Below are 25,112 nucleotides of genomic sequence, written 5' to 3'. Positions count from 1 at the left end.
AAACATTGTTCGTTCAGGAAATGTTTGTATCCACAGTTGGTTTATATTATTGATCCTGATGATTGCCATCTACAATATTTTTAATTTCCTTTTTTGACCAATATTAGATGAAATATATCGTTTTACTTACTAAAGATATAAGGGATATTCGATAGCCCGCAGATTAACTATATCTAACGCAACTGAAAGTTTTCTTAAAACCCCGTTTTCGTATTGAAAATTCTTCGAATTATTGAAAGGTAAGGAGTTAAAAAACGTTTAAAATATTTTTCAATATATATTCTAAAAATAATGTACGCTTACTAAATTGGATGTTTGCAAGTACCCCCTTTGTATAAATATTTTCTAGCTGTTTACCATATTTATAAGTAGAGCTAGTTCGTTAAAATGAAAAATATATGTTTAAAAAAGTCTAAATTTGTAAGAAATGCGACGATAATGGGCATCGTAGGAATAAATTCTTATTATTTTGCACGCCAGTCCTCAGTTTATGTCATCGCTCATTCAGCTATAGATTATACCTGAAAAATTCACAACAATAGTTTCGCGTTACTGAATCTATCTCATGTCAGTCAGACGGCTTCCCCAGAATCTCTACAAGTTCAATAATCACGAGATAGCTCTCACGATCTCGGGCCGTTTTGGATATGAACTCTAATTAGAAAAACTAGTATTTTTATTAATTGAGATCGTTATCTCTCCAGTTCAGTAAACTTCAACGCCCCGAGAATGAGATTTCCCACAGTTGACGATTAACATCCGTAATGGGCCGGTATTATTATATCATGAGACATAAGAGGCTTGATGCGCAGGAAGTGAGTAATAATAACATCTTATTTTGTAACAGTGCAAGTGAAACGACCTGCTCAGATTAACTGCATTTTTTCGACGTTTACAATGATCGTTTACAATTTTCACGTTATACCATATCGATACAAACGCACTAATCACAGTTAAAGTGAGTAACGTTTTTTTTTTGTAATTTAGGAAATTTCGTATGTTTGTAACACTTTTTTGAAGAGAAACTTCTTAGGCAGCGATTTGATAATCGATAATTCCCAGCAAAAGCGGCATATTTTTAACTTAATATTAACCCGCTACAGGGCAGAAAGTGTTGTTTTTGCATTTTGAAGAAAAGGTATTGTTTGATTATTTTTTTTTAAATGTACTAAATATTTTTCAAATGGAGAAAAAACCTTCAGGTTTTACCGAAAAAGATCTGCTGCGCAGTAAAAAGTTTAATAAGTAGCTTGATATTTATTTTTAATACATTTTATTATATTCTTAAACTTTAAAAACGATCTCCTGAAAAATCAAGTTTTTTGATATATCGCTCACTCCTTTCAAGAACGTCATAAATCAAAAATCGTCAATTTTCAGTTGTGCATGTTTTTGGAATGCCCAGAAAATGTATTATATCCCAGCAAAAGAGGCATATTTTTAACTTAATATTTACCCGCTACCGGGCAGAAAGTGTTGTTTTTGCATTTTGAAGAAAAGGTATTGTTTATTTTATTTTTTAAATACTTAATATTTTTCAAATGGAGAAAAAACCTTCAGGTTTCACCTAAAAAGATCTGTTGCACAGTAAAAAGTTCAATAAGTGGCTTGATATTTATTTTTAATATATTGTATTATATTTTTAAACTTTAAAAACGTTCCTCTGAAAAATCTAGTTTTTTGATTTATGACGTTCTTGAAAGGAGTGAGCGATATGACGTTGTTGAAAGGAGTAGCGATATAAGGATAAAGTATTTCAAATACTTGGGTGTGTTCAGGTGTGAGGAGATGCATTAATATGGAACATACGAAGATTGTTTGCAACGATTGGCTTAGCGTTTTATTCTCTCTGCCTACCCCTGCGGTGAAGCGGCATGATGGTTAGTTAATCAGTCAAATAATTTGAGCTTTCGGTTATCAACAAGTGAAAGGATAAAGTAATGCTCTCGGCTGAACTTTACGCGAATCCACTTTCGGATATGTCCAGTTTTTGCACGCGCGATAGAAAGTCTGTCCAAAATGCAATAGTTGACTCGATGTTTTTGAACTCCAAAGACAATAGAGTGCCAGCATAACGACTTGGCCAATTATAAGCCTATTATAAGACAACTTTTCAGCTCTAGGCGGGCGTGTGTGTATTGAATTTGTACGCTTGCGTAATCGGAAATGATCCGCTCTAATAGCAAATGTCAACTTGATAAGAGATCAAATATTTATTAGTTTTTAATTATGCTCATAAATTATACATACTTAGTAAAGTATAGTAATAGTGTGGTATAGAGTATAGATTATTATTATATAGGGTGTTTTTTCGGTTTGATTTTGAAACTGGCCACATTGTTTCTACAGACTGTCAATTTGACAATTGACAGTTGATTTGTAGTCAATGCGTTTTGCCATTTCACTATGAATAGACTGGATGACCGTTATGCGCGTCGTAGGTTCGCTGAATTGTTAGAAAACAATATTCAGCTTGATCCTCTTTTTCATTGCAAAATTTTTTTCGCAATGAAATGAATGGCTATGTCAATAAGCGTAATTGCCGAATTTGGAGTGGAGAAAACCCAGAAGCCTTTGTCGAGATGTCCTTACATCCATTGAAAGTCATTGTTTGATGTGCTTTATGGGCAGGTTGAATCATTGGCCCACATATTTTTTAAAAGACGATGCCGACCAGAATGTTACTGTCAATGGAGAGCTCTACAGAACCATGTTTACTAACTTCTTCGTACCTGAGTTGAATTGCAATGTTGTTATAGAGCTGTGGTTTCAACAAGATGGCGCAACATGCCATACGGCGGTTGCCACCATAAATTTTTCGCGGGAAATTTGAATTTGTATACCTCTAAAAAACACCCTATATTATGCATACGCTAGATTCGATTCTAATTTATTCGTTAACGCTGACTAAAAGAACGCGTCAATAGAAAATAGCTTTATTATTTCTTTTGATAAATATTTATGCCTTATCTATACAACATTTTTAAGGAGTAAAAATACCTTTGCTCGCGTGTGTACTTTAAACTGAAGGTCAGAATTCAAAAGTTTGTTTTTTTTTTTAAAAAAATAGCTTCTGATATGTTTATCGCGTCAGCTAATATTTTATCTCATCTACGTTTTTCGATTTTCGATCGGTACTTGTGTAAATCTTGTAGATGGTTCGAAATCTGCAATATTCCATAGTCAAAAAAATTGTACTCAGTCAAATATATAATCATAGGGACTATCCAATCTTGATACATAAACATTTAAAATTACTGCCGGTACGTGGAATATTGTGGATGAGTATCATCGTTGAACAACAAACTAGACAAAAATATCGAAATCCTTTAGTACACAACCATGATACACGATTTACACACAACTAAGGTTTGATAGTCCCAAGAATTAACAATAAATATGGGAGCCGAACACTGCAATATATCGTTCCGAACATTTTTAATTTGTTGCCGACGGATGTTAGAGGTCAAAATAAAATATGGAACAAAGGCAAAATAAAGGAACGGGTATGATCATGAGTTAATTTTATGAAAATTGTAAAATGTTTGTATTCTTAATTTTTTTCTTTTTTTTTGTGTCTATATTAGGTTAAAAATCGTTAAAAACAATAAAAAATGTATTAAAAAAGAACTCCACGGACAAGACACACAAGGTGGCTTGGTGGTTCTCTGCAAAAAAAAGTTATAAATATGTATAAATTGTGATTTAAATAAATGTATACAAGTTTAAAAAAAGGTAAAGTAGGAACTTAACTAAATAACCATCACGCCGCTTCCCCGCAGGGGTAGAACGTTGAAAGTTCTCCCAACCGCATACCCGGATCTGATACAGACGCATCCAAACTTCCTGACAGACCTCTTTTGCAAAGCAAATTTGAAACGCAAACATTCTTCGCCTCTTGCAACTCCTCATACGAACCCGCCAATTATTCCGTCTCTTGACCTGACCGCTTTCAAATATTTGAAATACTTGGCGTGCCAAGTTTTCCTCCGTCTTCCTCCGCACCTATTTCCAACTACATTCGCATCATAAAAATGTTTTGCCGTTCTTTAGTCGCTCATTCGTTCCGCACGCCCAAACCATCTCAACACACCTTTTTAAAATTTATCATTTATCGATACTGCTTATCTCAGCCTTGCATTATTTCCTCATTTCACCGTTCGAACATCTTACATCGTTTTGCCACACATTCGTCTAAGGGATCGCATTTCGACTGCATTCAGTCTACTTTCGCCCCACTTTTGCGAATTTCATACTTCGCTTCCGTACGTAAGGTTTGAAACCAGGACTCCATTGTGTACTGCCAGTTAAGCTTTCGTTGACTTATATATTTTTTTAAGTTATCATTTTTAATTATACGATTGCATAGTTCCGTTCTGATTGCGCAATAAGAAAGTACGTATTAGCTAGATTTTTTGCTTCGGCTACAGTTAAAGCCTCGACATTTGGTTCGTACAGTAGGTTCCCACTTTAAAAAAATCCTTTCACCATACTTGTAAATTAATTCGACGAGATTCGACAATCTCAAAAGCTTGTAATAAAATAATTATCGTCGAACGAAATAGCGGATGTTGTTTTGTGGATTGTGTTTTTCCCGACTAATGTAGTTATACTTCAAGTTTAAAGTAGTTTTACTTCAAGTTTCGCGTATTGGTCAGCACGCTCGACTACCGTACTGGAGGTCCCGAGTTAGATTCCTAGAGGGGTTCAAATAAATATACTTAAGTGATTTTTCACTCTAATATTTATTCAATATTACGCGGGACTGGTACCTGAAGCGGAGGGCTGATCACTTTTCCTTCATGTGTTAACGATCAAGATTACACTGCGTTTATATGTTGCAGTGCCCTATATACCATTGGGGTACGGATAAGGGTTTGAATACTTCAAGTTAAAAGTAGTTATACTTCAAGTTAATACCAAGGTAATAGTAGTTATACTTTAATATTAGTTATACTTCATGTTTCAAGTAGTTCAAGAAGGATAGTTCAAGTGTCTACTGAATGCAGTCGAAATGCGTTCTCTCAGACGAATGTGCGGCAAAACGTTGCATGATAGATGTTCGAATGGTGATGTAAGGAAATAATGCAAGGCTGAGATAAGCATTATCGATAAAATTAAGAAAGGTGTGTTTAGTCAGTTTTGGCATGTGGAACGAATGAGTGAAGAAAGGACAGTAAAACAAATTTATGAGGCGAATATGGTTGGTAATAGAAGCAGAGGAAGACCGAGGAAAATATGGTGTGATCAAGTATTTCAAATACTTGGGCGTGGTTAGGTCAGGAGTCAGTATAATCGGCGTGTATGTATGATAAGATGTTTGAATATGAAAGAGGCGAAGATTGTGTGCAAAGACAGATTGGTGTGACGTTCTGTTCTCTCTGCCTACTCCTGCGGGGAAGCGGCGTGATAGTTAGTTTTATTTCTGGATGTACGTAAAAAAATCCTACACTTCAATTTAAAGCCAATTTAAGTCAATTTTTTAGATATTTTGTGGAATTTATTTACCTAGTACAGTTTTTTTTTGTGTTTCTCGAAGTTTCATATACAAGCTGTCACTAATAAAACATTTCGCTGCTTCTGTTTTGGTATTTTGGATTGAGTGAACAGGAGTATCGTAATGTGGCAATAAGCGCGTGAGGAAAATATTGAATAATTCTTCCACCTTTTTTTACTTAAAGTAGTTAAACATACATCATATATGGTGCCCTAAAAAAAGTTATTAAATTGTAAATTAAAATTTATCCCGTTTGAATGAGTATTTTTTATCTATGTAGTTACCATATATCTCTGAGATAACCATTGCATCACAGTCCTCCATTTGGTCAAGCGTACAACTGCGCACCTGATCCAAATAAATAAATATTTTTCGCATTCGAGCACTATGATTTATGGCAAAACGCTTTGTAATTTAATATCTTTTGTATTTATCTTGTATTATGAAGTACATATAGGATTATTTATTTGAACGAATATTTTATACTTTTGGATTTAGCGATTTTTTAATATTGAAATTTGTTTTTGTTACCCTTATCCGCAACTAATGGTGATAAGGCACTGCATCGTATTGACGCAGTGTTATCTTGATCGTTACTTATCTGAAGGCAAGGTGATCATTCTAGCGCTTCGGGGAAACAGTCCAGGGTTAAAATTAATAGCCTCAGGAGTATGTTAAAATTCTGAATATATATTTTTTTTTATTTTAACGACTATATATTTAGTTAACAGTTAACCTGTTTTAATTTCTATAGCTAGAGAACAATCATTATTTCACCGCGAATCCTGAAAAGATTTCTCATTTGAAATGAACTAGATAAATATTTACAAATTTACATAAATTCGTTCATGTTACATACCTGTATATTGAATTCATTTTAACGTGCATCTTTGTTTTAAAAAAGTTATTTATGAAAAAGTTTCTTTTGATAAATAGACTTTCTACAATTCAAGATTTATGTACATACAATGAATGCATTTTGTGTTACGCTTTTGATATGTCGGATTTATTTTTTCTTTCTTTCGATAGTGTAATCTGACATACGTAACGAAATGGAGAGAAAGAGAGATTAATCCACATTATTGTATATATTATAATGCGAGAAACAAATTTACAAACTTTCTTTTAAGAAAGAAATATTTTTAATGACGATTGTGAAAAATCCATGTTGTGTATATAAAAATGGTACGTAACTATGAAAAATTACTCAAAATGTGAAAATACAATGACACCCTGAATTATAAGTCTCCTTACTTACGAAGTTTCGAGATAGGAGTCGTTTTTCAGTCTATTTCCTTTTAAAGTTGACGTACGATTTACTTTAGTTTGCTATCACTAGTTTATTGAATGGAAACTCCAAGAATAGAAAATGCAACCGTTCATGCGTTGGTGCTATTCAAAAACACCTCGCGAGGTTATTTTAAAATGGTTTAACTTCACAGAAATCAAGTTAGAACTTCATAGAAATCAAGTTTTGAACATCATAGAAATCATTGAACTAATAACTTATTAAGTTAGAAGGACTTGTCTAACTTATTTTTAAAATATTCTGAAACGCAGGACGAAATTCCGAAACTCCTTTAAGATATTTTTATTAACACGTTGCGAAAATCAACGATATAAATTTAGTTGTTTTATATAATACGTTTACGTTATTTATTAGTTCGTGTTTTTGAAAAGTTTATTTATATAACCGATATTTAAAAATATTTTTTTATTGGAACGGATAAATGGCGATCTAGTTAATTTCTATGAAAAAAATTGACATACGTTCACTTTGAGTTGCGAACCCAGTCACGAAACGAATTAAACTCGTAAGTAAAGGTATCGCTGTATTTGATAAAAATACAAGCGATTCCTTCATTATTCGGGTCAAAAGAGAATTAGAAAAACTCTGAATCGAGTGTGCGGTAAAACTATGTAAAATAGATGTTCAAATGATAAAATAAAGAATGCAAGGCTGAGATAACCATTATCGGTAATATTATGTTAAGTGTGTTGAGATGGTTTGGACATGAGAAAGGAATGAGTAAGGATACAACGTTTTAATAAATGTGAGGCAGATGTAGTTGTTACTAGTAGCAGATGAAGAATGATCAAGTATTTTAAATAGTTGGACGTGGGTAGGTCATGAGACGGAATAATCGGCGGGTATGTACGAGGAGATCTGTCTCATACAACTTCTACACTTTTCGTACCCTCTAGGGTGGAGATTTTTGTTCATTGGATGAAGTAAAAATTTTACATTAGACAATTAACAGTAAACCCCCTTATAAAGTTTAGATAGGTACCGTATTATCAGAGCCAACATTGTAGGGGGTTAATGTTTTATTTTACATTTTAATTTTAAATGACTCATTTCAGTTTTTTCAGATGGATAAAATGTAAAAATATAATTTAAAACAATTTACCCCTTATAATGTTCCCTCCGATAACGCGGTACCTATCTCAACGTTATTGGGGGATTTACTGTATTTTGCAGACTGCTATCTCTGCGTCCTACAAATAATCTCATTACTAACGTCGCTAGTAAATTACACAAATCTCTCACTCCTTTCAACAACGTCATATATAAAAAATCGTCAATTTTCAGTTGTGCATATTTTCGGAATGCCCAGAAAAGGCACTATATCCCAGCAAAAGATGCATATTTTAAACTTAATATTTACCCGCTACAGGGCAGAAAGTGTTGTTATTGCATTTTGAAGAAAAGGTATTGTTTAATTTTTTTTTATATACTAAATATTTTTCAAATGGAGAAAAAACCCTCAGGTTTTACCTTAAAAGATCTGTTACACAGTAAAAAAATCAATAAGTGGCTTGGTGTTTATTTTTAATACATTGTATTATATTTTTAAACTTTAAAAACGTTCTCCTGAGAAATCAAGTTATTTGATTTATGACTTTCTTGAAAGGAGTTAGTGAAATGTGAGGGCCAAAGGTGTGATGGCTCGTTTCAATATTTTGATATTCTGTCGGTCAGCTAGATCACAACTTACACAGTTAAGAGGTTACATTATCTATACCTGAAGGTACCAGCACGCTTGTGTGGACGATAAACTAGAAGGTAGAAACGTTCGTGGAACGGGATTTGTGCTGATCAGGAATAAAGTGTGCCGAACGGTATAAGTCAGTTAATGGATTTGCAAAACGTTTCATATCGGTATTTTAACAGGAATGTATCTGATGGAATGTGTTTAGTAACTAGTTTATAATGTTACAAAGTATTGCATATATTCAGATATTACATGTAGTATGCATTGCATAATTTATGTAAGATATTTCAATTATGAATTATTGACTTTAATTAGTCGAAGTAACAGGAATATTTAAAAAAATAAAATAGCAATTACAGTAATAGTTAATTGTATTCTTGAATGATTTTCGCAGATACTTTGTGGCACATTTTATAAACTTAATAAAATTAAATAACTTTATTTTAACTACTTTTTTATTATTAGTACACTTTAACCTGCCGGTTTCGTCAAGAACCTTGTCTTCATCAGGGTTTATTAAATTCTCAAACATTAAAATACTCATAATTAATTACATTCCCTTACCAAAAAATAATAAGTTAATTGAATGAAAATAATACATTTGTGCCCAAATATATATTAAATTATTTTTTATTGTACTTTTTAAGGCGTATTTACATTGAGTCAGTAACTGATGCCAGTACTTGCGCCGAGAACTGACCAGTGTTTACGCGTAGTCATCAGAACTGTCTGATGATAATTGTTGAGTGGGAAATGTGATGACTAAGCATTTTCTGCTATTGTCTTGCAATGTTCCATGTCTGTCTGCTGTGCTGGTCGGGGTTGTGGGGGCGTCAGTGTACCGGCCAACGTCGGGTCGGAATCGGATCTAACTGAACTAACCAACTACTTATCCCTTTCACTGCCTACACCGGGGCACTTCTAGAAAATTTGGTGGTGGATTTACAAACTTATATTAATTTAGATTGGCAGTGACAGGGATATTGAAAGCTTTAAAATATAAATTCGCAATAAAATCGGGATACAATTTGTTTCACATTTTCTATAAATTTCGGAACATAGTTCATAAAACAAACTAAAAAATTCCTTTGCAAGAGAAGGTCTGTCAGGAAGCCTAGATGCTTCTGTATAAGATCTAGGAATGCGGTGGGACAGCTTTCAATAAATGATTGTCAGTAACGACGAAACCCGGTCATTGATCAAATAAAATAATGTGGAAAAACTATATAGTTGTTCACAACATTTTGAGTGTGTCCAAATACTTGTTCACAAAATCTGGATAGTATCCAATTACAGGAGTCACTTTAATTTTATTAATGGGTAGAATTGTTGAATGTTACACGTGTGTAAAGTGATCACTTAAACCAGCCTATGACGATCGTCAGCCCCGTAAATGCCCAGACTTCCATATTCTTCTTCATCTTTGATGAGATGTCAAAAAATAATATACATTTTTTGTTTTGTTATATAAAATTTACCAATAAATGTCGGTACAAAACTTTAAAAAAAATAATGTCATCTCTATCGAGTTTAAATATCTAATGCCTCGGTTCTCACAATATTTCCAATCAAATCAGGTACCCACAACTTATGAATCTGATCTTTGAATGATCTTTAGAAAACGGCATCGCATCCAATTAGTTATATTTTGCGTCCGGTGCAAATGTGCCATTTGCATTACAACTAAATACGAGCTCTGATCGGTCAACTGTGGGCTGGGATCAACCGGATAATCAGTGGTCGCAGTTTCTCGCGTTCATCCACGCTTTATTTTTACGCCTTCGCCATTATTTAACCGTCCCATTTCCATTCACTCGGCAGATGGTAATTAACAATGAACTTTATGTCATTTATCACGGAAAACAAAAGTGTTTGACGGTAATTGAATGTCGGAGTTCTTGGAAGAACGGTGTCAATGAGTGTGTAAAGGGAAATCTTTTTAAATTGTATTGCTCAATGTGTGAGTTTTGTTTAAATTAGATGGCTTAGTTCTAATGTTCCGTTTGTCCATTGTTCAATTATTTTTGGCCCTTAAGATGTACATATAAAGGTACTCGGCTGTCCAAACTTAAAACACAGTAAGGGACATTTTTTTGTAGTACGTATTTTTTGCATTTTTGGACAAGTAGAATCTACTTCGTCCAAAAATGCAAAACAAAACTTACTACAAAAAAATGTCCCTTACTGTGTTTTGAGTTTGGACAGCCGTACTGTTGGAGGTGTATAGGTTGTCTACAAAATATTGTACACTTTCCTTTTTTTCTATCCCGTGAAGTGATTTACATAAGAGTAATATTTAAAATAAAATGTGTATATTTCATTGCATTTAATTATGCACAGAATGGTGGAGGTACACAGTGTGTAAAGTGATCATTCATGCCAGCCAATGCCAGATCGGAATCACTTGTGAATACCCAGATTACAATATTTGGATTTAATAGAACGAAATTGCGATAACGTTTCTCTATGTTGTTTTTAGTATACTATACAAATATCAATAAATACAGTATAATAATACTCAAACAATTCCACTTAATAATTTGCAGAATGGTGAACGTTACACAATGTACGAAGTGATCACTCAACCCAGCCAGTGCCCGATCGTAAAACCTGTGAATGCCCAAACTTTCATACTCCCTTTGTCTCTATTGAGGCATTTATATATTTTGATAAAAGAACATTTTTTTAAAGGAAAGTGCGATAATCTTTCTTTTTTTTTTTTTTAGTATACTACACAAATATTAATAATAATAATAATAAATCCCTTACCGCACCCCAATGGTGCATAGGGCACTGCTTCATATAAACGCAGTGTTATCTCGATCAATTACACATGAAGGAAAGGTGAATATTAGAGTGAAAAAATCACTTATATTTATTAAACCCCCCTGGGAATCGAACCCGGGACCTCCAGAACGGTAGCCGAGCATGCTGACCATTACACTACGGAGGCGGACAAATAAATATTTCCATATTAATAAATATTTCATTTAATTCACCTAATTATTTAACACTTCTTTAAATGTCAGATATTATCTGCTTGATAATTTTCCATAATATTAGTCATTAAATAATGTATTACAGAATTTAAAAGAGCAATAAATTTATCGATCATTGCATCGATTAGATTTCCTGTATTGATTCTGATATAATCGTTACTTTCTATCCCAATCTAATATCCTAAATTATGGACTCGGTACGGGCAATATGATTTCACATTTGACATTAGCTCCGGAGATAGTTTTCCTCGGATAACGAGATTAAACTTTTTACTCTGCTAGAATGTCAAACGAACGTCTGTGAATGGTTTGTTATTTTCGATGGCCTATCGGTAGCTTTAAGGCCCAACATTCGTTAAGTCAAAACATAATTTTCTCTTAATAAAGGTAACATTTTACGTAATTTTTTTTTCTCAAAACACCGTTTTTGCATTGGATAAATTAGTTTTTCTTCGAAATAAGTATATGGTTTTGAAAAAAAAGAGTTATTGAAAGGTAAGGAGTTATAAAAATATTTTTTCGATGTATATTCTAAAAAACACAATAAAATATCCAATATACACTCTTTACAAAAAAAGTCGTGCGTGAGCAGACAAGTGACCTCTCCGGTGGAATGAATGCGACTTAACGAATGCTGGGCCTTAAGGGTGTTTGTGCACTACACATAATTACACGGAATTTTACCGTCCGGCACTTTAAAACGATGATCGGCTTGGATTGGCTTGTTCTTTTTTTCTATCTTTCTTCGGATCGGTGCTCTTAATCGGTGCGTGAACACGTTGCGCGCAAATCCGACCACGCTAAACTGTCGTAGTGGCTTTCATTTTTCAAAACCGGTCTGCCGGACGGTAAAATTACGGATAGTGCACAATCGCCCTAAATCGCATTCATTCCACCGGAGACCACCGAAGAGGCATTTGTCTGCTCATCCCCGATTTTTTTAACGAATGTATATTGGTTTTATGTTTTTTTAGAAAAAAATTTAAAGAAAAGAAAAAAATATATAATTTTTTCCTTAACTTTCAATAACTCTTTTCTTTTCAAATATAAGTATATAATTTTTTCGAAGAAAACTCACGTTTTCAGTGCAAAAACGGTGTTTTTAGAAAAAAAAACTACGCAAAATGTCACCTGGATTTAGAGAAACTTAAGTTGCGACTTAACGAATGCTGGACCTTAACTCCGAAGGTAGTTTTCCTCGGATATCCAGATTAAACTTTTTACTCGCTAGAATGTCAAACGAACGTCTGTGAATGGCTTGTTATTATCGGTAGCTCTAATTGGCTTATCCTAAAATGCAGCGGCGTTATTGGAGCAGAAATAAGAATATCATAGTACCTGTATTATTACAATCCTATGCAGGTTTGCCGATATTATCTGCAACCGCGGGTATGGCACTATTAATAACATCCATTAGTGCCATTGTATCTCTCCATCGGACTTTCGATTCTATTATTTCATATTATTCGCAAACACGAATAAATGAATGGCCGCTGTATCTCCGAAAATGAAAGGGTGGTCAATGACCAGGGTGTCCTATAATGCCGATCTCGTTGAACAAATAAAAACGTTGTTCAAATTTTATTTTGAAAGTCTTAGGTATATACCTTAATAGGTTATGGACCTATACCGGCAAAAGATTACTAGTTCTTTAATTTTGTTTTATTCTACAATATATTTAAGTAGATTTATATTATCCACTGACACTTCGTGATGGAATTGCATTTTTAATTTATTATTAGATTAAAACCAATATTTTTAGCTTTTCCACTTTTTTATTTGACCAGCGACCGGGTTTCGTCGTTACCGACATCATCAGACTGATGATGTCGGTAACGACGAAACCCGGTCGCTGGTCAAATAAAAAAGTGGAAAAGCTAAAAATATTGGTTTTAATCTAATAATAAAAAAATATATATATTTAAGTTACTAGGAGCTCTGAGTGAGTGACTGCATTCAAAGAGAGACTAATCTAGAACGCCGTTTGCTAGACTATGCGGGTGTATACACGATTGCGGGATATTGTTGTCACCACTGTGTCGGCAATATACCCACATTCCTTACAGAAAGTAAATTTCCCGTCTAAATACTTGAATTTTATTATAAGAGCTTACATAGAATAAGTTCGTTTCGTATTATAACAACAAAAATGTTTGAATGTCAAATTAAGATAAGCTTTCTTGTTTAATTTTTTTTTTAATTTGTCCTGTCTGATTTGTAATTCTTTTAAGTAAAATATCCTAGTTTTTGAGTTATTTAACAAAATCACTTTTGCCGACACTTCAAAAAAGAATCTATTTTATACTCACAATATTTTGGATGGAGATACAAAATGTTGTGAATAAAATTACTGGTGCGGTATGGTAATTCGATGTTATATTGTTTAAAAGAGAATGCTCTTGTTAGACATCGTAAATGTTTGCACTTGGCGCAGGTTGTATCTAATGAACACTGACCCGAGTCCTATATACGCTCGAAAGATCCGAATCACGAACTAAATGTCATACAATAGAAACGAATCGTGAGAATGACAGCTCGGTATTGGGTCCAACAAAAAGGCATGGCAACAACTTACGACATCCTATATAATATTCTTGCCTACATTGTTATTATTATTATTAAATAATTTGCTGTTTTTATACGGGCAGAATATGTTGCTGCACCTGTCGTCTTTATATCTGCAAATGTCTACACCACAGGTTCTTAAACTTTTTTTAGTCGAGCGCCCGCTGCTGAAATATTTCGTCGATTCCAGGAAATGAAATTGCCAGAATGTTCCCCAATAAAGAGATGGGAGGAATACAAATATATAATGTCTACTTCCCAGCCCTCTATTTTTTGTCCTAGGGCTTCTAGTATCTCCTAGAATATCTATCCAGGGCCCAATGGAGGACGGTATCCTCCCCTTTGAGAACCTATGATTTACACGATATCATTTTTGCAAAACCTGCAATTGAATTGACATTATTTTCATAACAGCAGGTTTTGTGGTTATTTTTATGTATAACGTCCAGTTTTCACCTTTGAAAAAGTATGCAAAAGTAAGAAAAAGTATGCTTAGCAAGTTAACAGTATCGCTCTCTTAGCTATACCTCCTAACATTCAAAGAAAACTCGCTAAAGAATGTAATCAATATATATATTTTTTTAATATTGTACTTTTTATTTATTGTAAATAAGTACAGTTTTTTTAACTTCAAATTGGCCATTTTCAAACCCAATTATACATCAAATTGGACGTTATACTGTATTTTATAAAAATATAGAATTTAAAAAAATATTAATATTAGTACGACATATATCTACCGTCAGTGTGGATACCTGCCCACATATTTTATTCTTAAGACTAGCAAGTACGTTAGTCGTCAAGTTGGCAAGAATTCGAGGTGCGCTGTCATAGTCTGTGCGCGCGATGTGTACTGAACTTTCCAGACAAGATTTTCAATACCGCTTTGAATCATGAGTAGGTGTACTACTTTGAATATATTTTTTTAAATTTAACTTTTTCATAAAATACAATGTAACGTCTAATTTGATTAATGAAACGACCAATTTGATTTGTAAGGTGTCCAATTTGGTTTCTAAAACGTCCATTGACATTTTCTTCGCAATTAACGCGAAGGCGGGAACCACTACTCTATGGAGCCGAACACATTTTGTGAATTAGTAGTGTTTATTCTTAAATTAGACGGTGACTCGTGTACTAAGACACTGCAGACGGTGCATATTGTAACGTTTATCCATTATTTATTAGGCGACCTTCGACACATAATCTAGGCCAATTTTTCAACGCGTCTTTCACTCCGTTTCTGCACCGCTGGCCTCGGTCTCGGATCCTTTTCTTTAAATATCATAGTTATCCATCTTGCGGTAACAGCTTCAATAGACCGTTGCTGAAAGAAAGCAACAATGTAGGCAGGAAGGCTGTTCTAGTGTTCGTGAGATCCTGCTTGTAAGCGGTTAGTAAATTTAATAAATGGCGCTTCATATTCGAACAATGGTAATAAAATATTTTTACCAAATCTTATTTTACGTAGTCGTAGTTGTATTATAAAATGCAGGTACTTTCGAGGTCTTATTTATTTTAACATTTAGGTCGTATAATGTTTATGTTGGTAAGTAAATCATTCGCGTAAAAAATATTTGATCACCGTGACCTTTTAGTATATAGTTGAAAACCTGAGAAGCCATTTTTATATTAAAGGCTTATATGTACAGGTAAAAAAGTAGAATTTATGAAATCATATTCATCTCTAGCCTTGTGTCCTTCCACTGTTGGATATAGGCCTCTTCGTATCCTTCCATTTATTTCAGTCTGTTGCTGTTTGCAGTCGATTTCTACCCCACAGCGGCTATGTCACCGGACTATCTTTTTTGGGGTCTTCCGACGCCTCTTTTATTCTCTCGAGGTCTCCATCTCAAAATTTTAGGTGTCCGCCTTGTGGGGTCCTGTCTTGCAACATGTCTCGCCGTTGCTACTCGAGTCTCGCTACGCGATCCATGATGTCTGCTATTCTGGTTCTGTTCCTAGTATTGAACAAAGGAACAGATTGATGAAATACGCATTAAAAAATACACATAATTTTAAAAATATATATCTGATTTTTTGTTCAGTTGGAAAGAATCGAAACGCCTATTTTGCTGTTGAGAGTCTACCACACTTCTCCACAGCGCGTATTTTATGCCCATTTTTAACACTATCGTATCTATTATCATAAAATATACAAGTTTGTATATTAAAATCATCATGGAAATTCTGATGGACATAAGCATTTTTATTATGTATTTAGAAATATACAGGTATATTCAAATTCACACATGTATCAATATATCGCTAATTGAACGGTCGTCACTGGTATTTCTTTATTTTAAAAATAAATATTAGTTTTATGGATTTGTATTCATATCCTTCGTAATGATTTAAGAATAACATGATGTCATGAAAAATCTATACTTTACTTTAATATACTAACTGGTTAGAATGTTATGTTTATTTATCTTTATTTTTTTTTCAAATATTGCTTACGCTTAAAGTGTCAAGTATCAATGTATCAAGTTTTATAGAAAATGTTGACAATCTTGGTCTAAACAATTAGGAGTCTAGTTTTAGAGATATTTCTAAATGTAACACTTTGTTTCACATTTTAGGTTAATATTATATTAAAAATAAGTATTTTCAAGAAATCGCTGAGAAAGGCAAGGCAGTAAGTATTTTTGACACATTGACTGCCTTTGTCAGCCACCGGTGGCCGACACTTCAATTTCAATTACTTCTCATGGGCCACCCGAAGCTGACACTGTGCACCTTATATTGTCATATAAAGTCATTAAGAGGTACAAAGTGTCGATGTAAAATGAAAAATAAAATGTGTCAAATACTCGGTACCTACTTATTATTAATTTTTTATCTTAAAATTTATTTAATATAGTTACATTTTTTAAAACTATTTGATAATTTTTTAAAACATTTATATATATGGCAATCTTATAATTGTAGTTTCGCTGTGCCTCTCCAAAAAAAAGACTAAGCTCCCATGCTTGGAAAGGGACTTCGTTTTATTTGGGAAAGTCTTTTATTTTCTTTTATATATATTTTTTTTATATATTTAAAACTGAAATGTTTCGGTTGGCAGATCGACGATGACGCGTACCAAGAAGACTTGGGCTACTCGCGCGGCACTATAGGAAAGGCTGGCACGGGCCGCATCCGGCTGCCGCAGGTGGACGAGAAGACCAAGGTGCGCATCAGCAAGACGCTGCAGCGGAACTTGCAGAAGCAGCAGCAGTGGGGCGGCGCCACCACCGTCAAGCGTCAGGTCTCCGGGACGGCCTCCTCCGTGGCCTTCACCCCCATGCAGGTATGGGCAAATCGCCAACTCTAAAGTACCATTTGTTGAAGAAAATACCACTCTTCCTGCCATATTTATGTGGATTTATCTGAAATTCATTGATAACCCTTTAAGTTAATAATAAAAAAAACGTTAATATTTTATTTAAATTATAAGAGTTTGTTGAACATTTAATCCTTTAAGTAGTACTGGGATATTAATTTCCCACCATGCCTATATGGATCTAGACGTGTTTCTAGGAAACAATTGACATTAAGTAAGATACTTTTGCTGCCACATCTGTGGATGATAGCAGAACTGATTCACTAAATCACTGCCCAAAAAAATCAGACAAATTCAACTACCAAATACATTTTTTATTCATTTAAAAATAGTTACCAGACTTTCGAACTTAAATATAGAAAAAATAGATAACAATCACACGTATAAAACAAAAATAACTTATTACTAAAAAAATATTAATACGAAAAGTCATAAACTGCATCTGAAAAAGTAGTAATTCTTAAAAATATAAATAATTATAAATCCATAATTAACAATATGATGAATGTTTTTATTTTATTTTTAATTCGTTTTTTAATTTTTATCAATGGGAATATACAGAATAGGGGAGGCTTTAGTCATTGTCGTATTGTTAATTATGGGTTTATATGTCCCAAAGACACAACTCTAAAATTATACTAAACTTTACATACGTTGTTTGAAAATGATGCAGAATGCATCGAAACACGTTTTACAATAGATTTTTTAAAATAATGGTTTTTACCAATAAATTTAAATTAAATTGAAATATTTCTCTGTATAAAAGATTAAAAAAAAACTGTAATAAAACTGTAAAAAAAAAAATATCCACATATTCCCTAATTGGGAGTGTTATGTCTGATATATTAATATAAAGATACAACATCAAGGTCAATAATGGCCGTACTTTGCATACTTCTACATTTAGTTTTTTTGTTTAATTTTTGAATATTAGCTAGAACTATTTATATTATTGTTTTTTTAGCTAGACAGTGGTCGGCAACCTACTACCTACGAGTAATTAAATTTTCCAGTACATTTTTTTTAATTACCCACCAAAAAATCTGATATATTTATTTTATATAAAATTATTTATTCAATAATAATAACAACATTTACAAAAGTAAGGTGTATAAGTAATAATAATATTTTTTTATCACATTATAATTTTAAGTAATTGTACATGTTTTTTTTTATAATTTTAATTTGTATTTACACATAAATTTATGTATTTCATTTTAAGAACTTACGCACTTATCAAATGAAATTTTCATAATTAAAATATTTTACCCAGTCTTTCAAAATGTTTTTGACCACTAAGTTAGAATAACATGTTAAAAAGTCTCCCATTTTATTTGTTTCATTTGACATGTTTAGTAAGTATTTTTTTAATAAAATTCTTAAACCGAAGCCGTTACACGACACAGGTTTATTGTATCGGTGATCTAACTGCCAGATAATTGCATAATAATATTTCTTGTCAAAGAACGCTGTTAGCGCAGGCATGCAGCTAACTGTGTCGGCCATTGTAAAACGAGCAAATTGCACTTTTCGAACAGATTGCGGTCGTCAATTACTATGATCGTCAGGCCATTGTTCGACTGACCATCGAGATGGACCTAAACATCTTCCATTGTTTCTTCCTCAGGGTCTGGAGATTGTGAACCCCCAGGCTGCAGAGAAGAAGGTGAACGAAGCCAACGCCAAATATTTCTCCAACACATCCGGTTTCCTGTCCGTTGGGAAGAAAACGACCTGAGCAGTTTTATTTGAAATTTGCATTAAATGTGTTTCATTAATGAGTATTAATTTGTAATATAATGTAATTGTTGAATTAAATATCTATTGACCTATGATCATAATTATTTTTCCTTTTACCCCTGTCTGGATCTTGATTGTGATGCATTGATTGTATGTCATCATATTTTTTTTCGAGATACAGATGATGAATGTGAATTCAGGCCCATCATACGTTAAATCGCAACTTAAATTTCTTTAAACCCAGGTAACATTTAACGCTATTGTTTTTTTTTTCTTAAAACACCGTTTTTATATAGAACAATTTTTTTCGAATTATATATATATATATATATATATATATATATATATATATATATATATATATATATATATATATATATATATATATATATATATATATATATATATAGTTTTGATAAGATAAGAATTATTGAGTAAGGAGTTTAAAAAATGATAAAATATTTATTTCAATAAATATTCTAAAAAAATCAAAATCTAATATACATGTATATTTAAAAAAAAATTAGACACGTTTGGTTCCTCGCGCAACCGGTTACGTAATGTATTATAAATTTGCGAGTACTCCCTTAAATAAAATGAAAAATGGATGGTAAAGAAAATGAAGAACGAATAATAGGTATATAGATTTAGTATATAAAAGAATAATCGCCGGGTTCTAATTAAAAGATGTAGTTTTTTTTAAATTACGTAACGTCCAAGTGATTGTGAAATTTAGCTACGGCTTATGCAACACCGCTTATCATGACCATACTCGGGATTCAACTTTTTAAGTTTCATAGCCTATGCCGACTCGTGAGTGGATTCACTCTTTATGTTTAAAGTTACTATAATTTCATGTAATTCGTGAGTGAAAATTCTAGGCAAAAACACTCGCTTTAAAATATGCAGGAGATGCACGAATGTAGAAGAGGTGATAATTGTTGGTAAAGTCGTGTGTCGCTGTATTCTCTCGCTTACCCCTGCGGGATGTGGTGTTATGGTTAATTAGTTACTTAATTTCAGATTTAATGCGTTCTCGGATTTTCTTCTGATACAAGCATAACGATTAAATAAACGTTTAATGAATAATTCAGATTCGGTATTCTTTGCGTATTTCTATTTATGATCGACAAGAACAACATGATTTTTTTTTTATAATTTCCTATTAATGATTCTCGATGGTGCTGATCGATTACTTAGTAGTAGAGAAACTCTCACGCACTCATCGTTAAGTCAGACTGATTGCACGCAATGTTGTTGTTTTATATTTTCAAGTTCTTATGCGATAGAGATAGAAACATTATGAAATAACAGTTATTACAATAATGCAAAGATGGCGGGTCCTCGGAAGTTATTATAAGAAACGGTTGACTATCCATCAAATTTCTAGACGAGTGTCTACTGCCAAGTCACCAATCCAACGCGACAGTGTCTAATTGATAACTAACCAAATTACCTAAACATCACGCCGCTTCACTGCAGAGGTAGGCAGAGAATGATTGACACACTAATATCGCTCACTCCTTTCAAGAACGTCATAAATCAAAAAACTTGATTTTTCAAGAGAACGTTTTTAAAGTTCAAAAATATAAAACAATGGATTAAAAATCAAGCCACTTATCGATTTTTTACTGTGCAACACATCTTTTTAGGTAAAACCTGAATGTTTTTTCTGCATTTGAATAATATTTAGTATATTTAAAAAAAAAAAATAATACCTTTTCTTCAAAATGCAAAAACAACACTTTCTGCCCTGTAGCGGGTAAATATTAAGTTAAAAATATGCCGCTTTTGCTGGGATATAGTACATTTTCCGGACATTTCGAAAACATGCACAACTGAAAATTGTCAATTTTTGATTTATGACGTTCTTGAAAGGAGTGAGCGATATGTTCACGGAAAATGGCTCCAAGATTTGAACAGTAAGGTTTTAATGATACATTTTGAAAATGGTTAAAAAAGAGTAGTTTCTAGAACTTTCCTGATGATATTTTAAATAGGCCTAAAATGTAGCAATTACAACCAAATCATTAAAAGTATTCCAGAAAAATAAAACTAACCATTTTGTTTAAATTATTAAAATAAACTAACTAACTAACCTTTCATGCCGTTTTCCCGCAGGAGAAGGCAGTGAGAATGAATGCCACACCAATCTGTCTTTGCAAACAATCTCGGCCTCTTCCACATTTATGCATCTCCTCATACATACCCCCCGATTATTCCGATTCCTGGCTTGACCACTTTCAAGTATTTGAAATACTTGATCGTGCCACGTTTTCCTCGATTTTCCTCTGCTTCAATAACAAACCACATTCGTCTCGTATTTTTTTTTACTGTTTTTTCTTCACTCATTGGTTTCACATGCCCAAACCTTCTCAACACACCTTTCTCAATTTTATCGATAATTCTTATTCTCAGCCATTCTTTCCTTATTTCACCATTCGAATTTCTATCATACATCGTTTTGGCGTACATAATTTATATAGCGCCATTTTCGTAAAATACTACTACCCAAGGGAGCTTATAAAGACGTGGACAATGATACATAAAAAAAAGTCGTCAATCGGTTTTGAAGCGTCGAATAGGCAGTCTTTTTAAAAAATATATTTTAAATACTTAAATCAAGCACTTATTTTTAGGATCTAGTAAGTTGTGTATTTTATTTTTAAAAAACCATAAAAATAACATTAAAATTCTTGACAATTTATTTCATTATATACGTAATTACAAATTATAATAATGTGCTCTTACCGAGTTTTCCCGTGCCGAAAAAGAAGCCGACCTACTCGTAGAACCTTAGAGGCTTGCGCTTTTTGACTCAAGGGTTGAAATAAAGAAAAATAAATAAATAAATTTTAAAATGTTATTGTGCCATGTCCCCCAGGACAACTCAATAAAATACAATTTTATTTAAAATAGATTTAATATGTTTAATGAAATGTGTATGTGCATGGATATAGTTAGTATTCAATAAAATAGAAAAATGTTTCGTTTTGTTGATCATTGGAATGTGTGATTGTATTTTCCATCTTCTTAATTTACTCAATCTCAAATTTAATAAGGGACTCCTGGGAATCACTTTGTACACCATCCAAATCTCTATTTCTAGATAAGGGAGCTAAAGGAGGTGGTTGTATTACCACCGAGTTTCTGTATAGATTTCCCAGCTGTCCCTCGTACAATATGTCATTTATTGCCTTTTTAGCGTGGATTTGTTGAGTTGACGACATTTTCGCAAGTTCCACGGCCCAAGCTTTCGCGATCGTGTCGTATTCAGATTCGTTGTTTTGGAGACGATCACGTGCTAAATTATGTAGCTCATTTTGAGTGATTTTCTTTTTATTGGGAGGAGAACTAAACCGTTCCACGCGGGTTTCGGTACATGCCTGAGAGACCTAAAACAAAATTAATATGTATTTATATTTTGATCGTATCCAAATGTTTCTAAATAAGTACCGGAAGTATGTACTCATGTATACCTCTGAGGGTTGTTTCCGTACGTGAAATAATTGAGAACTTCACATGTATTGATAAAGGTTTCAGATATATGTACTATGTAAGATATACCAAGTACAAAAGTTGATAAAAACTAGTTCTAGTACATGAGTGAAGTAGTTACATAAATAAACTCACAAGAAAATTCATAATCATAAAAATATGTAACTTCATTGCTTACATAGAATTAATTTCTTTTAAATGAAATTAAGCCTTTAATAAAGTAGTAAGTGTTTTTGCCAAAAAAATCACTCAAGAATGACATGAAATTATAATAACTTCCTTAAGAGTAAAACTACTCACATTACGAATGGGCTATGAAGCTTATAAAGTTGGAGTAAGTAGGGATATGATAAGCGGTGTTGCATAGGATGTAGCTAGAATTTGGAGTTACGTGGATATTGCGTTATTAAAAAATATATTTATAAAAATTCGCTTTGAACAACCACGTGACCGATCCTTATCTCAAATATATATATCTTCTTTGAACCCCTTTCACACCCAAATGGTGCATTGGGTACCACTTTGATGTTCACATGATCGTTATTTATATGAAGGAAAAGTGATCAGTCCTGTGATTCACTACACTATCGCACTAATATAATATATAATGCAACCACCGTTTAAAGTCTAAGTCGTGCAAGACTTCAGAATTTTCATAATTATTTTTGTGTATTTGAAAAATAATATCCCTCATCTCCTGAGAAAGCGAGGATCAGGGGATTAGTTATTGGTGTGTCAAACAGTGATTTTGAAAGGAGGAAATATGCATCATACAGAATAAATTAATAAACGTAGACACGTGACGTTAGTGACCGAGCGGATCTTTATGATCCGTTCATTTAAACGAGTGAAACTCGTTCACGAACGCTGAGTCGGTCACTGGTTTACTGATTCGCTAAAACTTTGGACAGAAAGAAAATCACGTGCAGGTGATTAAATAGCGCTTATTTTAAAGAAGGAAAAGTTTATAGGCAAGAGTTATATCTTATTGGTTTAGCTTACCACGTCCTGATCTTTAATAAAACTCATTTTATCAAAGTACCATAGTGTGGGCTCCACATCGTCACTGTCCGTACTTCTTTCTCGCAAATCGTTAAGTCTTTTCACTTCTTTCCTGTAGTTCGTTCTCAAAGAATTGAACCTTTTCGTTAGCTCCTCCCTCGTGGCTCTGGGATATCTCTCCTTGTATTTATCGAGCAACACTTCGTACGACTTATTTTTCGCCTGCCTATTTTTATACTCGGCGGACTTCAAATTCCATAAAGCTGGCAAAGATTTATAAAGTTCGATGCATTCAATAAGAAATGCCCTTTCTTCACTCTTTGTACTCATATTTAATGACCAAATAAACTTTTATAGTATCAAAAACATAATGAAGTGGATTTTTAGTCACTTTTTGCGGGATTACAAATTTACCAAAGCGAAGAAGTCCAGACCACTCGGAATCTGATAAAGAACTGCCGGTATATTGCGCAGTTGTGCCGCCAGACGATCAATACTATTGCACAATACTCAAGGTTGGCTAATAGTATGGTAGACATGTGTAGGTAAGCGACCGCTAGGCGATCAATAATATTGCGCAATAGTGGTTGTAGCGTGTGTGGGTTATATTAAATGTTCATATATATATACTACTACTACACTACTACCATCATGCCGTTTCTCCGCAGGGGTAGGCAGAAAGGATGGAATGCCACACTCTTCTGTCCTGACATACACTCCTCGCCTCCTTCACATCCATAAATATAGTCATACATGCCATCTGATTACGCAGACTTTTGACACCACTAGATTTTAGGTTCTAATTGCTTGATTAGGTTCTGATCTGATCGTGCCAAGTCTTTTTCAGCCGTCCTCGTTCTGTTTTCCCGCTCACATTCGCCACATATATTTTCTTAGTCATTCTCTCGCCATCCGTTCGCTCCACATGTCCATACCACCTTAAAGCACTCTTCCCTTATCTTTTCAATTATTCCTTATTCAGCCTTATATTCCTTTCTTATATCTTCGTTTTTGATTCTGTCATACAATGATTTTCCACACACTTGTCTGAGGGAGCGCATTTCAACAGCATTCACCCTCTTTCATCCTTCTTTTGCCAGTTCCATGCTTCGCTCCCATATATATATATATATATATATATATATATATATATATATATATATATATATATATATATATATATATATATATATATATATATATATATATATATATATATATATATATATATGTATATATATATGTGTATATACATACATATGTATATGTACGTACAAAGTGGTATGTTTTTAAATATATATCGTAGTTCTGAACTGTGAACCATAATTAGCAAGTGCTGATAGCTTATGAATCCAACAAAAAATAAAAAAAAATCGTTAATGAATACTAATTGCAATTTGTATATTCACGGTTTCTCCGCAGATCAATTTCCGGCGGAGGCATAAATAGGGGAAATTATTCGAGTTTATTGCATTTTGTATCATATAGAA

At 33.2% G+C, this 25,112-nt stretch overlaps 2 protein-coding genes across 2 annotated transcripts in view; one reads left to right on the top strand and one right to left on the bottom strand.

Annotated features, from left to right (window-relative positions):
* Positions 1-19,215, top strand: part of Prp31 (pre-mRNA processing factor 31) — a 41,483-nt gene extending 22,268 nt beyond the window's left edge. The window contains exons 9-10 of the mRNA XM_088256973.1: positions 17,125-17,349; positions 19,010-19,215. Coding sequence (XP_088113099.1) covers positions 17,125-17,349; positions 19,010-19,120 — 336 coding nt within the window. The 3' untranslated portion in view covers positions 19,121-19,215. The remainder of the gene's footprint in view (positions 1-17,124; positions 17,350-19,009) is intronic.
* A 2,862-nt stretch (positions 19,216-22,077) lies between these two features.
* LOC148311263 (uncharacterized) lies at positions 22,078-24,056 on the bottom strand. The gene is made up of 2 exons (XM_088256902.1): positions 23,623-24,056; positions 22,078-22,517 (listed from the first exon to the last, which is right to left on the bottom strand). Exons 1-2 carry the CDS (start codon positions 23,950-23,952, stop codon positions 22,161-22,163), a joined length of 687 nt encoding a protein of 228 aa, XP_088113028.1. The 5' UTR covers positions 23,953-24,056; the 3' UTR covers positions 22,078-22,160.
* Between the last annotated feature and the right edge of the window lie 1,056 nt (positions 24,057-25,112).

The sequence above is a fragment of the Brachycentrus maculatus genome, unplaced genomic scaffold, assembly GCF_059751285.1.
Source record: "Brachycentrus maculatus isolate JH-2025_06_01 unplaced genomic scaffold, ASM5975128v1 h1tg000069l, whole genome shotgun sequence".
NCBI lineage: Eukaryota > Metazoa > Arthropoda > Insecta > Trichoptera > Brachycentridae > Brachycentrus > Brachycentrus maculatus.
This window is presented reverse-complemented; position numbering and strand designations above follow the sequence as displayed.